Source organism: Astatotilapia calliptera, chromosome 11 (assembly GCF_964374335.1).
Source record: "Astatotilapia calliptera chromosome 11, fAstCal68.1, whole genome shotgun sequence".
NCBI lineage: Eukaryota > Metazoa > Chordata > Actinopteri > Cichliformes > Cichlidae > Astatotilapia > Astatotilapia calliptera.
The window spans coordinates 37,201,274-37,215,118 of record NC_137432.1 but is presented as its reverse complement, the minus strand read 5'-3'; the positions used below and the strand labels follow the sequence as shown (position 1 = coordinate 37,215,118).

The 13,845-nt window shown below is 46.2% G+C and overlaps 1 protein-coding gene across 4 annotated transcripts in view; it reads right to left on the bottom strand.

Annotated features, from left to right (window-relative positions):
- Nucleotides 1–467: 467 nt before the first annotated feature.
- The window catches only part of gramd1a (GRAM domain containing 1A), a 41,436-nt gene continuing 28,058 nt past the window's right edge, over nt 468–13,845 (bottom strand). For 3 of the 4 annotated variants that reach the window (XM_080308576.1, XM_080308574.1, XM_080308577.1), the window contains exons 8-20: nt 13,428–13,546; nt 12,676–12,991; nt 11,767–11,920; nt 11,419–11,502; nt 10,775–10,921; nt 9,448–9,569; nt 8,193–8,335; nt 6,184–6,287; nt 4,535–4,765; nt 4,298–4,382; nt 2,973–3,080; nt 1,951–2,071; nt 468–1,867 (exon numbers count right to left, since the gene is read on the bottom strand). In XM_080308576.1, the coding sequence (XP_080164702.1) occupies nt 1,772–1,867; nt 1,951–2,071; nt 2,973–3,080; nt 4,298–4,382; nt 4,535–4,765; nt 6,184–6,287; nt 8,193–8,335; nt 9,448–9,569; nt 10,775–10,921; nt 11,419–11,502; nt 11,767–11,920; nt 12,676–12,991; nt 13,428–13,546 (1,830 nt within the window). In that variant the 3' untranslated portion in view covers nt 468–1,771. The remainder of the gene's footprint in view (nt 1,868–1,950; nt 2,072–2,972; nt 3,081–4,297; nt 4,383–4,534; nt 4,766–6,183; nt 6,288–8,192; nt 8,336–9,447; nt 9,570–10,774; nt 10,922–11,418; nt 11,503–11,766; nt 11,921–12,675; nt 12,992–13,427; nt 13,547–13,845) is intronic. The other variant, XM_080308575.1, reaches the window with a different exon arrangement.

The window sequence follows — 13,845 nt, the reverse complement described above, 5'->3', positions numbered from 1 at the left end:
CTGAGACTTTGCTAATCCTAATATTGGAGCAATTTCTCTAGTGGGTTCTTTCTGCTTTGGCAGGTTAAAGGTGGCTCGTTTCACCTGCATGGAGAGCTCCTTTGACTTCATGTTGTCTGTTTAATTTTAGCGCCCACCCCCACTGTAAATAAAGTGGTTAAGCAAAAGTCACACAGACTAACTGCACCTTCTAGTGGTGCAAAGAGGCATTACAGCAGAGCAAAGCCTGGTTTATCCTCACTGTGTTTGCACGACTGTTGTTTCAACGATCATCAGCACGGGAGCTCAGATATTCCCGGGATGGGACGACATGGTGCGGGGAAAGATGAGACCCATGTTTCAACATGTCCTACCTGCACTGACGGAGGTTTTCTTCGGTTGGAGAAGACTGCAGGAACTTTATTTGTGAACCAAAACGGATTAAGCCAAAGGAGACAAACACAGACTCAAAGAAAAGTGAGGCGTTGTTGCGTGTTTAGAGCTTTTCATTTCTCTCCATAGCATGGTGTACAATCACATCTTTACAGTACATTCCCATCTCTGCTCCTCATCCCTCTCTCCCTCCTTTAATAAATATTACATCCTTTTGTTACCCACGCACGGCCGTGCACAGCAGGGCCCGCATGCTTCAGCAGACGCCGTTTTCCAAAACGAAATGGAGAGAGAAAGAGAACGAGAGCGTGAGGAAGAGCAGGAAAGAAAACCAGAGAGGAAGCTCTCGGGTGGGTGAAATGTTTTCAGGTCCGGTGAGCGGGGAGGACGAATAACGACAAAAATCAAAGACGGAAGATGAAAACTGAATAAAAAGAAAATGAATCGTACAAACACACACACAGAAAAACAATACTGCCAGAAAAATTCCCTTTTTTTCTTCTCTGGGACCCTCACAGGTCTGCTTGGTCCTCACAGGAGTCGCTCCGTCACTGATCAGACCTTAGAGCTTCCACCTGAACCCAACATGAAAGAGAAATCTTCAAAAACAAACTAACACGAACGCCCGTCTCTCACCTCCAAATGTCCTCCGCTGCACACACACTCACACACGGTTCATTATTACCATTATATATATATATATATGTATCTATGTACTACTCTGCTGAAACATTCAGAACATGAATCACTATTATTGCTGGGGCCAGTGATCGTTCTCGTGGAGCCCCTCTTGGCCCACGCACAAAACAGCAAATCAGAGCAGGAAACAGGCATCACATGACTTCTTCAGAGCAGGACGAGACAGTCAGCGGCAACAATAAATACTGTCGTGGTCCAGGAAACAGTCGCACGCACCGAGTTTGAAAAAGACGTAAAACCCTGACAGAGCCCGGGAGAAGTGGGAGCGTGTTCCTCGTCCGCTGAGAGTCGATCGACGCTCCCGCTTTCCCGAATCGTGAACCTCTGAAATGTTGCAGGTCAGAAGAGGAAGTTCGGTCTGTGATAGTCGAGGTCTGAATTAAAGGAGATTGCAGCTGACCGGGTGGTCTGAACGGGCCCACCTGTGGCCTCGTGTCACACACACGCACACGCACGCACGCACGCACGCACGCACGCACGCACGCACGCACGCACGGTCAACTTGCAGCTGCAGGGAAATTATTGCTGTGGTCCTGAAAGCTTCCAGTCTGAGTTCACTCGAGGTGAACGTCGCGGTTTCAAGTCAGTCAGGCGAGGAGAGTTCTGAGCGGCGTCCTCTCTCACCGGGGTTCAAACAGGAAACGATCCGAATCTCTGTGGGTTCGGAGGTTGGGAGGGGGGCAGTCGGAGCAGGCGAGGTTCAGGCCTCGGTCAGGGACTCCGCGTCAGCAGGGGGGTCCTGCTTGACCTCTGGGACCACGATGCCCTGGTGGAGCTTCTCTAAAGACTGCTTCATCTGGAGACAGAGAGAGGCACACGCTGGGTTATAATCTGTGAGCTGAAGCCAGCCGTCAACGCAAACTGAAGCGGGACGCCAACCTGGTCGAGCAGCGAGACGGAGGACTGCAGGATCTGCTGCCACTTGCTGAGCTGGGCCTGATGAAACTGCCTCTGCAGCTGCAGGACCTGAGCCCACTCCCCAGCTGTCTGAGGCAAAGGACTGAGGGGTGAGGAGGAGGAAGGAGAAACAAGAGGAAGAAGAAGAGCTCTTTAACCCAGAGTCAACAGCACAAAGTGACCTTTTATGTTTTTGTCTAAGAAACAAACTGAGCAATAAATTAGACAAAAAAGCAAAAGTAATACAAATGAAAACTCATAAACAGACTTGTCAGAAGGTTCAATACAAGCTTCCAAAAATGTGAATGTCCATGTGCGTTAGTGTGCGAGCAGGAACTCAAACTTTTAGTTTGAAAGTGCACTTCCTGTCCTGTGTGCTGTCCAAAGCACCGAAACATGTTTGAAAACTCAGCAGGTTATTAAAAATATCCACAAACCCGTCCGTGAGCGGTTTCATGGACGAACTATTTTCTTCCAACCAAACCGAGCGTGTCACAGCGTGCAGGAGGCGGCCACACAAACCCGAGGATTAAACCTTTCGCTCCTCACGGGATGGAAACAGTGACGTCCACCTGCAACGTTAGCTCGCTTCACACTTCTGTAACTGGCGGATGTAGACGGTAGAAAGAAAAAATAGTCCCTGCGTCACAGAGAATAAGACAAGACGGGACTTCCTTCCTGCTGAAAGCCAGTTTTTTATTTGTTTGTTTTGCCGTTTGGTTCATTTTGTGTGAAATAGATTTTTTTATTGCTTAAATGATCCTCATCCTATTTTTACTGATCTTATCCCCTTTAAAACTTCTTGTTCTGACCTGTTGCTATGCAGTAACAGAGCTGTGGTCCCCCACAGGAGCAACTCACACCAAACACCAATTATCCTTCCCAGAGGAACGTGTGTGTGTGTGTGTGTGTGTGTGTGTGTGTGTGTGTGTGTGTGTGTGTGTGTGTGTGTGTGTGTGTGTGTGTGTGTGTGTGTTTAAGGAAAGCAGGGCGGTGTCTTTTACCTGTCAGCAACAGAGTAGGAGTGCCACGTCTCCAGTGTATGTGCGGCTCTTTCCAGAGCGTACAGCTTGTAGAACAGCAGCATGTTGAGCGCCACCAGCACCACCAGACTGACGGGGACAGAGAGCGCACAGAGGTCAGAGTCACTCAGCGCCAACCACAATCTGAAAATGTTTCACACTGAACCACACGGACAGCAGGAAGGTCGAAAAACCAACGGAACAAAAGAACACAAATATTTGTGGGTTTGTTGGAGTCTGAGCTGTTACAGGAAGAATCCACCGTCAGCTAACACACACACAGGCTAATTTCAAGGCTTCTTTTCATTTTTGTTCAATTTTCCGTCTTACTGGAAACCTTTAACTAGACTTCATCCCAGCCATGATACAAACGACACAGACGGCAGGCTGCGGCCTTTAAGCTGGTCTCACTGCAGCACATGTGTGTCAAACATGCTGAGGAGGTATGACCAGCAGGTTTGGATTAAAAACTTCTGAAACAGTTCTTTGATTGATTCTAATTTTGTAACTTTGTCGCACCGACCTTGTTCAGTTTAAAACTTCTTATTTTACAAATAAATCAGACGTGAGGGCGACGGTTTCGCTCAGTGCTTCTGTCTCTACACCGTCTCTATCCAATAAAGGCTAAAATGTGGTGTCACATTTCTTCAGACAGATTTCATCTTTTTTTTTTATATGACTTAAAATCTGGTTATGAATCCTCGTTTAAATAATCCTCCTCCCTTTGGGGACAGATAATCGTACGTTTATGAGAGCAGCTTAAAATAATCAGCAGCTGTGCTTTTAGACCGAAGAGAAATGAACCTCATTTATCACATTTCATTTGAATTTGTCAAAGCTTCACGTTCAGCCTGAACGGTGGATTTTTCCTGTACGTTTGTGCTCAGAGGTCATATTTAAACAGCCAGTGGTGTAACGTTTAAAGCCTCTCATACGAACCTGATACAGATCCTACGCACAAGAAGTAATGCAGAAAGGAGGGAAAAAGAGAAATGGCAAGAAAGGCATCATGAGGCCGTTAGTAAGCAGAAGGATCGATTGTGTCTGCATGAGCAACATTCAGCAGCGCACTGAGCAGCAGCGAGCTACTTTAACCAGAGACATACAATCAAAGCAGGGCTGTGATCAGCTCACAGTATAGAGAGCACACGTCGTGCACCGGTCCTGACGCCGCCGTGCAACAGTACAACCCCTCCTCATACAACCGTCTCCGCTGCTGCTGATTAAATAAGACCACACATGCTGGACAGACAGAGCGACGCTCACCCACAGATCCAATCCACACACTCGACTCCACAAACACTTACATGAAGCTGACGATGAGGAGGATGGTGGATATGCCGTTGTGCCCGCCGCCACGCGATCGCTCCCCCAGCTTCATAAACTGAGAGCCTAAAGGACACAACAGTGAACACTTTGTTACTGAATCAATTAGAAATCAGTGAGGTTGTGTTGGACGGCTGGAAAACCGAACACAACCACCAGAGGGCGTTACTGCACAGAGGCGGGACTCGCTGGTTGCGTCTGTATCCGGGCGGACTTACCGGCTTCTCTCGTGTCCCTCTCCTCTCCCACTCCTCTGTCCCCTCGGTCTCCACCACCCGCTCCTCCTCCTTCCCTCTCTCGCTCCCTCTCGCCCTGCCGCCGTGAGCACGTGCGTTTCCTGCGGCGCAAGCCGGGCGGGGTCTTGGCGGCGTCGGTGCCCACCGCTTCGCCTGTGGTCATCACGGTAACCTCAGTCTGCAGGAGTGTCTCCAGCTTGCACACCTCGCTCTCTGCGTGAGAGATTTAAAACCCAGAATGGAAGACCGGAGGGAAAATACCTCGCTCCATGAGGTGTCACAACACGCCCCGAGTCCGGCCAAGTTCAAATTTGATGCAGTTTCAAGAACGTTATCCAAAATAAAAACTATATTTGAAACCTTGGAAAGTGGGACTGGCAGCCCCCGTGTCTGTTTTGTGACTTTCTTTAAACAGAAATGAACTTAATGGCTCCGGTTTGTCTTTTACATAAAGTATCAGCGCACACGCAGACGTCCAGGCGATCTCTTTAAAAGCTCCGGAGACGACCGCGACCAGACACGTACAGAAAAATGTGTACGTCTGCCTGATTACAGGCCGGAGCTTGTGACGGCGTGACAGAATGTAAGCTCTGATATCTGATATGCTCTCTGTCAGCGCCCATGTCTTGCTTATCTGTGGACAGCGTGAGGCCCACCTAAACATCCACTACACTCAGCGCACGAGCAGAAAATGAGTTATCATAATATCATTACAGGGATATTATGTTCTCTCAATCAGCTTCTAATGATTCACGTAATTTAATTCCCCATCAACAGTTTCATTCTCCATATTAAGACCTTTATAGTTATTAACAGAGCTGCAGGAGGAGCTTGGTTCAGGTTTAGTTCTAGTGAAGCTTCCTCATCAGTTCAGCTTCTTTAGAAAATGTAAATATTTAAATTCAAAACCATAAAACCTGAAAGAACATTTTGTTTTAGAGTCACTGCAGGAGTCTCCTCCCCTTTTCCTCAAGCTCCGCCCCCATCCCTGTCAGTGCCACGTCTCCCAACCAGCCGTCCCACTGTCATCTCACAAAACTTCCCTTTCTCTCTTCCTGCCATCCTTCTGTCACAAATCACTCCTGACGCTCATCTCCACCCACTCCGCCCACTCCACCCTCTTCGTCACAGCTTCTACCTTCAACATCTCTGCTCCTTGCATCATCTTCACACTTTTTAAAGCAAGAAATTAGATTTTTTTTCCTTTTTCTTTATTTAAATTAGACTTAAGAATATTAATTGACTGCTCGTGGTCTCTGTGCAGTACCATCACAGGCCCCCAGGGGGCTGCGTGGACGCAGGTAAACAAGGCCTATATGAAATGGATTACCTAAAGATTTGTTGACATTTGAGACATCTGAATATAAATTTAATGCACTTTGCTCTAAATATAAGCTCACCGTGTTCAGTGTGGTGCAGTGTGAGACAACAGAAGCAAACTATCAAACGTTGTCAGCTCTCAAAGTTTTCTCTGTTCAAAGAACCTGAAGTTGTAGATAAACGGCTCGCGGCCACATTGCAAACCACATCAATCCTCCATCTCTCTGATCTGCAGCAGGAAGCATCCTTTTTTCTTTTAAATTAAGCATTTCCTGTTTGTTTCTCTCAGCGGCTCGGCTGCCCTGACTCACCCATGTGTTTGTAGTACTCTTCGATGCCGCTCCAGGTGTTTTTTTCGATCAGCGCCTTCACCAGGCTCCACGGCTGCTTCCTGTAGCAGATGTCTGAGGAAACTCTGCCAGAGGAGACGCAAAGGAACTTTTAAAGCATGCGCAACATTTTTAAGCATCATTTTTATTCTCTGGAAAGAAAAGCTCTTTAGTTGAACCTGCGCTGCATCACTTTGGTCTTAATCGGGACTTTTCTCAGCTCGTAACTACACACAGGGCCTCTTACATTTTCTACAGTCTGATCTGATAATTCAAACTCAAACTTCCGTTTGTATAAGAGCATTTCACACAATTAGCAAGCTAGCGTGTTTCAGTCTACCAAAGAACTGCATCAAGTTCAGAGAATTACGCAAGTACAACTATGACTAAAGAGTCGAGCTCTGAATCGGGAGGATATTAAAAATCAAAAATAGGGGCGATTTTGATACCGTTTTCAGGTTAAACGACAAAGTGTGGCTTTGTGTATGTGTTTTAAAGTACAAACCTACCCCACATGGTGAAATGATTCAATATTTCACCCAGAATGCTTTTTTTTTTAAAGAGCATTGGCAGAAAATGGACGAAACACGCAGGTACCCACGCATGTTCCTGTTACTCTACGTCACAGACGTCAGACTTCGATGTATGCCAGAATATTAATGCTTGAAGTTGGTTATGAATGATCCAGAGAGCATATTTAATGTGAACGCTCTCCAGGTGGGAACTTTGACACAATTTCTTGGGAAAGACATCTGTCAAAACAACCGACATCTCATATTTAGGTTCATGTAATCAGACAGAAAGCGACGACCAGGAGGAATATTTACAGCCTAAAGCAGAATGAACTTGGCTGCATTTGGGCTTGAGATGAAGATAACTGGGAACAGGAGAGCCACCGCTCTTACTTCAGCTAAGCTGTCTTCAGGCCATGTGCATAACGGTCTATTGAGAAACTACCGTCTGCTGCTTTTGGTGGAAAATGCTGAAAAATGCTCTTCAGTCTGGGAATGCTACAGTCAAGACTTCAGACATGTGGAGTGCCATTTCTATCACAGTCATGCTCACAGGCTGAGCAGAAATTAAACAAAATATTATTATTTGATTAAAAATTAAAATGTGTACTAAGACTAAACTAAACCCAAGTTTCTTTGGTGTTTGGTGAAAACAGCTGGCCTGACGAGGCTTCGGTCCGTCTGCGTTTTCAGACTTTTGGAGGTTTTCTGAGTCCGTTAAGCTTTTTCACTGCTTTTAATCATTAAAGTGGACCTCGCGCTTCACCGTGTGTGCTGGTGGTGCCTCTTTGAGCTCTTTAACGGATTATCTGACTGACAGCATTCGACACCAGTGGGTGATGATGTCACGGTGGCTTCACCCATGGGCTGCAAACTCCGTCCTGTGGTTCATTTTAGCCGTGCTAAGCAGCGTCTCTGGTACGTCAGCTGCTTATTACTCCAACAGCATTTACATAATAAGGACTGATTCGAGCACTGGAAGCTAACAGAATATTAGCCTGTAGCCACTTATGCAATCATGACTTCTTCTACTGCTCGTCTGCTGTCGTGTTTGTCGACCTGCTCAGCTCATGTTGTCGTGTTTGGATGTCCTCATTGATCAGGGACGGACAGACGGCGCAGAGCTCTGTTGAAATCTTATTTCCTTTAATAACTGCTTTTATTTTATTTTTTTAAACTGGATATTCTGCGACTTGCCCGTTGCTTTTAGAGCAATGGAAGTTATGAATTTACAAAGTGAAGTGTACTCGATTGGATTATTATCTAATCACGAACGTTATCAGTCACAGTATCATCAAGTAAAGCAGCGCCGAGTCCAACAGTGTTTTCAGTAAGGAGCCCGTCTGATAGAGTGCAGGCTGCTGCATAAAATAAACTCGAGTGTTTTTTCAGTTCTTCCTTTGTTCGCTCGGCCGTGGCTCTAAGTGACACCGTGTGAGCGTGAAGAGTAAGCCGGGCGACCTCCACGAGCGCACAAACCTGAGTCGGCTCTTGTGTTTGTTGATGGAGGTGAGGCAGTATCTGTGGACGGTGTAGAAGTAGTCCTGGTATGGGATGCCTGAGGTGATGACCTCCGAGTCCACCACGTAGCACTCGCCCCGGGCGCTGCTTTTCTGCAGCGTCTGTAAGCAGGCAGAAGGTGGAGTTTTAGTGCAATGCAGGATCCATGTTTTTCACTCCACGTAGAAACTACAGGCAGGAAGTGAATCCAACAGAGCCCCACCCCAAAACCCCCCAAAAAACCTAAACATCACAGTTGTATGTCAAAACCTTTCTGAGTCAGTGCTTCATGTTAAACATGCAAAACCACAAAACAACACTAGTAATCATGGTGGCTGCATCCGTTATACGCACTCTGTGGTTCCCTCTGAGGCCCCACTCTGATTTATCAGCAAATCTATCTTGCTCTTCTCTAGCTAGCTGCGGTTTGTTGACTAATGCTGCTGCAAGTTTCCCATGTTTGATGCAATACCTGCATCAAACATGCTACAGAGCTAGCAATCCAAACTGCTCTCTCACAGTAGTTAAACTGTCAGTTATTATGCTCCGTAAATATAATAATCACACCATCATCATCATCATCAGTGATAATATTGAAGCTTCCTTTGTGCTCGTATTACACGGTCATGTGGAAAATAAAGACTCTGCAGTGAAAAACTTCTTCTTTGAGGTTTGTGAGCCGCTGTGTGCAGCTCTCCTCAGGTCCTGCCACAGTGCTGCTTCTCTGCTAAGGATCATTGTCCTGTTGCATGGCTCATATCTGACTGCAGAACATTTGAACATACAGTGCTGACAGTTGCTACAAGGTGTTGGTTTTTGGCTTTAAACATCTCCAGTTTGGCCTCATCTATCCAAACATTGCTCCAAACTGTCAAAACCTCTGCAGATGGTCAGTGAATCGAGTGCACCAGCAGCACCTGGCTGCTCTTTATCCTCCTCGTTCCACTCGCACAGGTTCTCAAAAAAGAGGATTTTTTATATTAAACACGTCTAAATGTGTTCAAGTGATGGGTCAACAGCTCAGAATGCTACAAATGCTAATGTGTCCGACAGAACACGTCTCCAAATTCAACTAAAAAGTTAAACTGACTCAAAATTATTGAAGCGTAATAACAGAGTACTAACATCTTCTCTCACATCTCAAATTAGAGCTAGTTGAAGCATCAATACAAAATAAAACCTCCCCTCCAGTTTCTACACAATGAAGCTAGAAACGTTCATCCTGAAGACTGACCTGCGTCTCCACCACAGGGGCGGTCTTGGGCCCGAGGGGGTTGTTGAGGGCGATGGTGTAGCTGAGCACACGGCTGGTGTTCCCACTGCTGCCGTCCTGCTGCCATTCACCCACCGACAGGTCTGAAGGGGAGGGAGAACAAAAGTAACGAGAGGGCCCGAGAGACTCGGTGAAAATGGGAGAGCGACAAAAAAGAGAACACGCGAAGCTCCGAATTTATGAATGAAAAGGAAAGAGTGCGAGAGCGAGGAGAGAGAGTCAATGCACGCTCCTTTACACAAAGAAAGAAAGAAAGAAAGAAAGGAAGGCCCCAGTTAGAGCTACAGAATGTCCCTGAGCGAGCTGGGCCTCCAACCAGCAGCCTCACAGCTTCACTTTCATCTCAGCTTCACAGAGAAACACTAAAATATACAACAAATGAAAGCAAAGGCAACTCTGAGTGCCAGTTTATCAAACATTATAATTTTACAACTGTTTATAACGTGCATAGTTCATATTTCTGTGTAGTTTTCATATTTATATCCTGTACACAGCCTGTACATACTTATAGTTATACCTTCATACCCTGTACATTGTAACATACCCATAATATAATATATCTGTGGATGGATGCAAACTGCATTTCGTTGCCTTGTACCTGTAACATGTGCAATGACAACAAAGTTGAATTCTCTTCTATTCTTCTATCTAGTCTATTCTAAACAGGAAAAGTGACGCAGCACAAAGAAGAGGAGCAGGTTTTTCAGCAGCTCATCAGTGGGACACAGGGTGAGCTTCAGCAGCGTCACAACAGTAATCACATCCCCAAAATCTGATTTCCAGGGGAATTTGTTTTATTTTCATTTCAAACACCGGAGCTACAAAAATGGACACTGGCAGATCAGGTATCAGCAAACTGAGAATAAGAGTGGATGAACTTATTTTCAAACCTTAACTGTTAGTGTCTCAACAGGAAAAACTCGCTCTGTCACACTAACTTCCTGCAACAAGTTCACACAAGCACTGTGGAGGTTAGTGAAGTTAACTGTGGGCAACATTAGAGCATGACATCATCCAGCAAAGCTACACGGTTAACAGCAGGAGAAGGGACTCAGAGTATGGCTAAGCTATTGATTTAGTGATTAAAACGTGGGCTTCAAACTACAATTAAAACACGACAGCCGAGATGAAACCGTGTGTCTGCATGACTGCGGCAGATTCAGCCCAGTTCACCTTTATCTATTTATTTAGTTTAAAAAAAAAGAAGAAGTAATTAAACATCATGGAAATCCACCGAAATGAAACGAGTGAGTCATCAGGCCTGACTCTCAGGAGTGTTTTAACCTACCGGTGAAGTGTCGCTGGGAGAAGAGGTGCTGGATGAAGTGCGTGTCAGCAGAGAAGAGCAGGTCATGCAGTTTGTCCACGCTCATGCGGACCGCCGTGTTGATGAGCAGCCGCCCGCTAAGGTCAGCGCAGAACGCTTCCACCTCACCTGCAGGGCCAAAGAAAAGTTTGTTTTGATGTTTCTACAAAGTATTTGCCTCCACCACGGAGGTTTGCTTTGTTCATGAGCAGGCGCGTCACAGTGTCACTAACGGCAGAGCTCGACCAAACACGGCTAACTTTGGGTTACATGTGTTTTTACATCTTTGCATCTTTATAGGACAGTTTTTGGATGTTCTCAATAAGTAATCCGACTACTCTGAACACTCATCTTTATGTTTTTCCCATTATTGTTAGTTCACAGAGCGAGGGTATCAATATGACCATCTCAGGCACATAAGCCACACCCACCTGCTGTTAAACCTGTTAATGAGCGACAGCCAATCGCAAAAATATTAGCTTAAACTCACAGTAAGGCCCAGTGTAAGTATAACAAGGATTATTTTGAACAGTGAATCATGCAAAGCCACTCTAGCCGAGTCCAAGAACAAACAAATGTGAAGCCAAGAGTCAGCAGGAGAGGTGTAGAGTAAACGTCTACAGCACCATATAACACGCTCAGCTTGGAGGTGATTGTAGATGCGTCAGCTGATCGGGGAACCGTTTCGGTTTGGTTCAGGTCAGATTTAACTGAAGTGAGACAAAGTACAGCATGTTCATGTTTACAAAACCTGCATTCACTGCTGACGTGCAGCGGAGCAAAGAGTTATTGTCCTGAGATCAGGAGGGCAGGAAACCACTTTAATATCATTTGTTACCAACATAAAGGTACCTCTGAGTCTTATTGAAGCTCTAAGATGTTATCAGAATTTGTTTTTAGATGAAATTTATGCCGACCGACAGATTCAAATTAAATCTCTTTTCTTGTGGTCTCTTTGCCCAAACGACACTCACTCTCTTCCTGTGTGTCAGACGAGTTGCTGGGGTCTGTGGGCAGGTCCTCATCGTTGGTGATGTCCAATGACGAGAGGTTTCCCAGACTGGCAGTTGGTGGGGGCAGCATGTGATTGGCTGACTCGGACAGGCTGTCTCCGCCTTCTTCCAGAGTCTGATGCAGAGGAGGCGGGGGAGAGAGAAAGAGCACATGGGAGGGCAGTTAGTGAGGGGTCTGAGGGAGATCACCCCATTGTCATATGACTTGAGAGGCCTCACAGCGAGGCTGGCCTCGTGCTGATGTGGCCTCGGCAGGCATACCACTGTAGCCATCCAATTAATGTGAAACCGGCACAGAGTTGACACAGCGCTGCATTTATTCACTCTGTCAGCGTCGAGATAACGGCTGCAGAGAAACAACCGCAGCAGCTTTTGGCTGATTGGACACAGAGACGAATGCAGACTACACAAATATTTCCCATCAATTCCTTCTTGCCTGGAGGCCACGTTATTATTTTCCTCCTGAATGTGCTCATAAATGTAGATGTAATCCTTTGAATCGACTAATTATTTGCTTTTTTTATTTTTAAATTGCTATAATAGAAAATAGAAATTCTCACATCTATTGGGAACCATCCCCATCATGTTTACTCCCCTCTAGCCTGTTATTTGCTCATTAATTAGAACAAATAATCGTAATGAATCAAACGTGGGAATAAAAGGGCCCAAAACTGTGTGATCAAGCGTTGGCAGTGCAATTTAAATAAGCTGCTTTTAGCTTCAGGCATGTTTCATCAAATACAGATTCAAAAGATTCAGTTTCAACATGCAGAGCAAAGGTCAGCTGGCTCTGCTTCCCAGCCCTCCAGGTATAACAAACAGACAGCCACGTCCTGCATATTAAATAGTCTGAATGTGAAGAACACTCACAAAAGAGGCAGCAGCAGAGGCCGGGGTGGAGGCGGAGAAAGAGGCGTTGGTGGTGGTGGTGGATGGCAGCGAGCTGTGTGAGCTGGGCGGGCTGGGTTCGAGGGGCTCGGAGCCGAGCCTGCTTCCCGACAAGGAGGGCACCTCCACGGGCAGACAGGAGGCAGAGGAGGGCGGAGAGGATCCGCTGAGGCTGGCAGCTGAAGGAGGACTGCTTAAACTGCATGGCACCAGCGGAGGCGGAGAGCTGCCCGCGGAGGGAACGGATACTGAGCTCAGGTCCAACAGGTCTGTGACCGACCCCGACTCCTCTCCCGGCCTGGAGAACAGGGCAACAGGAACGTCGCAGCGAGGGAAAGGGAAAAACATCTGTTAGAGAACCCAGAGTCTTCTTGTTTGCTTAAAAAGATGGAAAAGTGACCCCTAAAGCTACATGTATGTTTAAATGATCGCTAATAAGCTTGTCTGTCATGCCTTCTTCTGTTTAAGCATTTAACCACAATAAAATGACTATTATAGCTTCTGTCACTGCCAATTAACTATAGACGTAACAAATAAGCTTAAATCTCACTGACAGGGACGCATATTGTGTCTTTTTCATTAGAGAGTCAACTTATCGTTGACGTGCAGAACTTTACCCAACAATAAAAATGTGACACGAGGAAAAAATAAAAGCAGGTTTTCAGCTTTAACATGGTTAAGACTCAAATAACTCGCACATCTATAACTAGAGGTGGTTACATATAGACACTCACAGCAGGCCGTTCATGTGTTCAGCGGTGGGGGAGACGTAGTCGTCGTCTTCGCTGGTGAGGCCCAGCTCAGTGCCGTAGCACTGGTGCACGATGTGCCACAGCTCTTTGGGGGACAGAGACTGCAGAAAATACAGACATTTAATCATGCACGTTCCTGCGCGGTTCACTCTGCAGCTCTTTGTCTTGTCAAACTGCAAGTGTAGAAACAGCAGCTGCAGGCAATAGGATTTGTGTGACAGCCAAAATCCATCTGTGTGCGTGCATTAGTCTGGGATGTTCACTGTGCAACAGAGTGTGGGACTTTTTATTGATTCTCAATGAGCCTTGAATCAAAATCAATTGTGCAAACATGTTGGACACTTTACGACTCCGTCTGAGGCGACGGTAAATATAGTGCCATGCGGCCCATTCAGAGCAC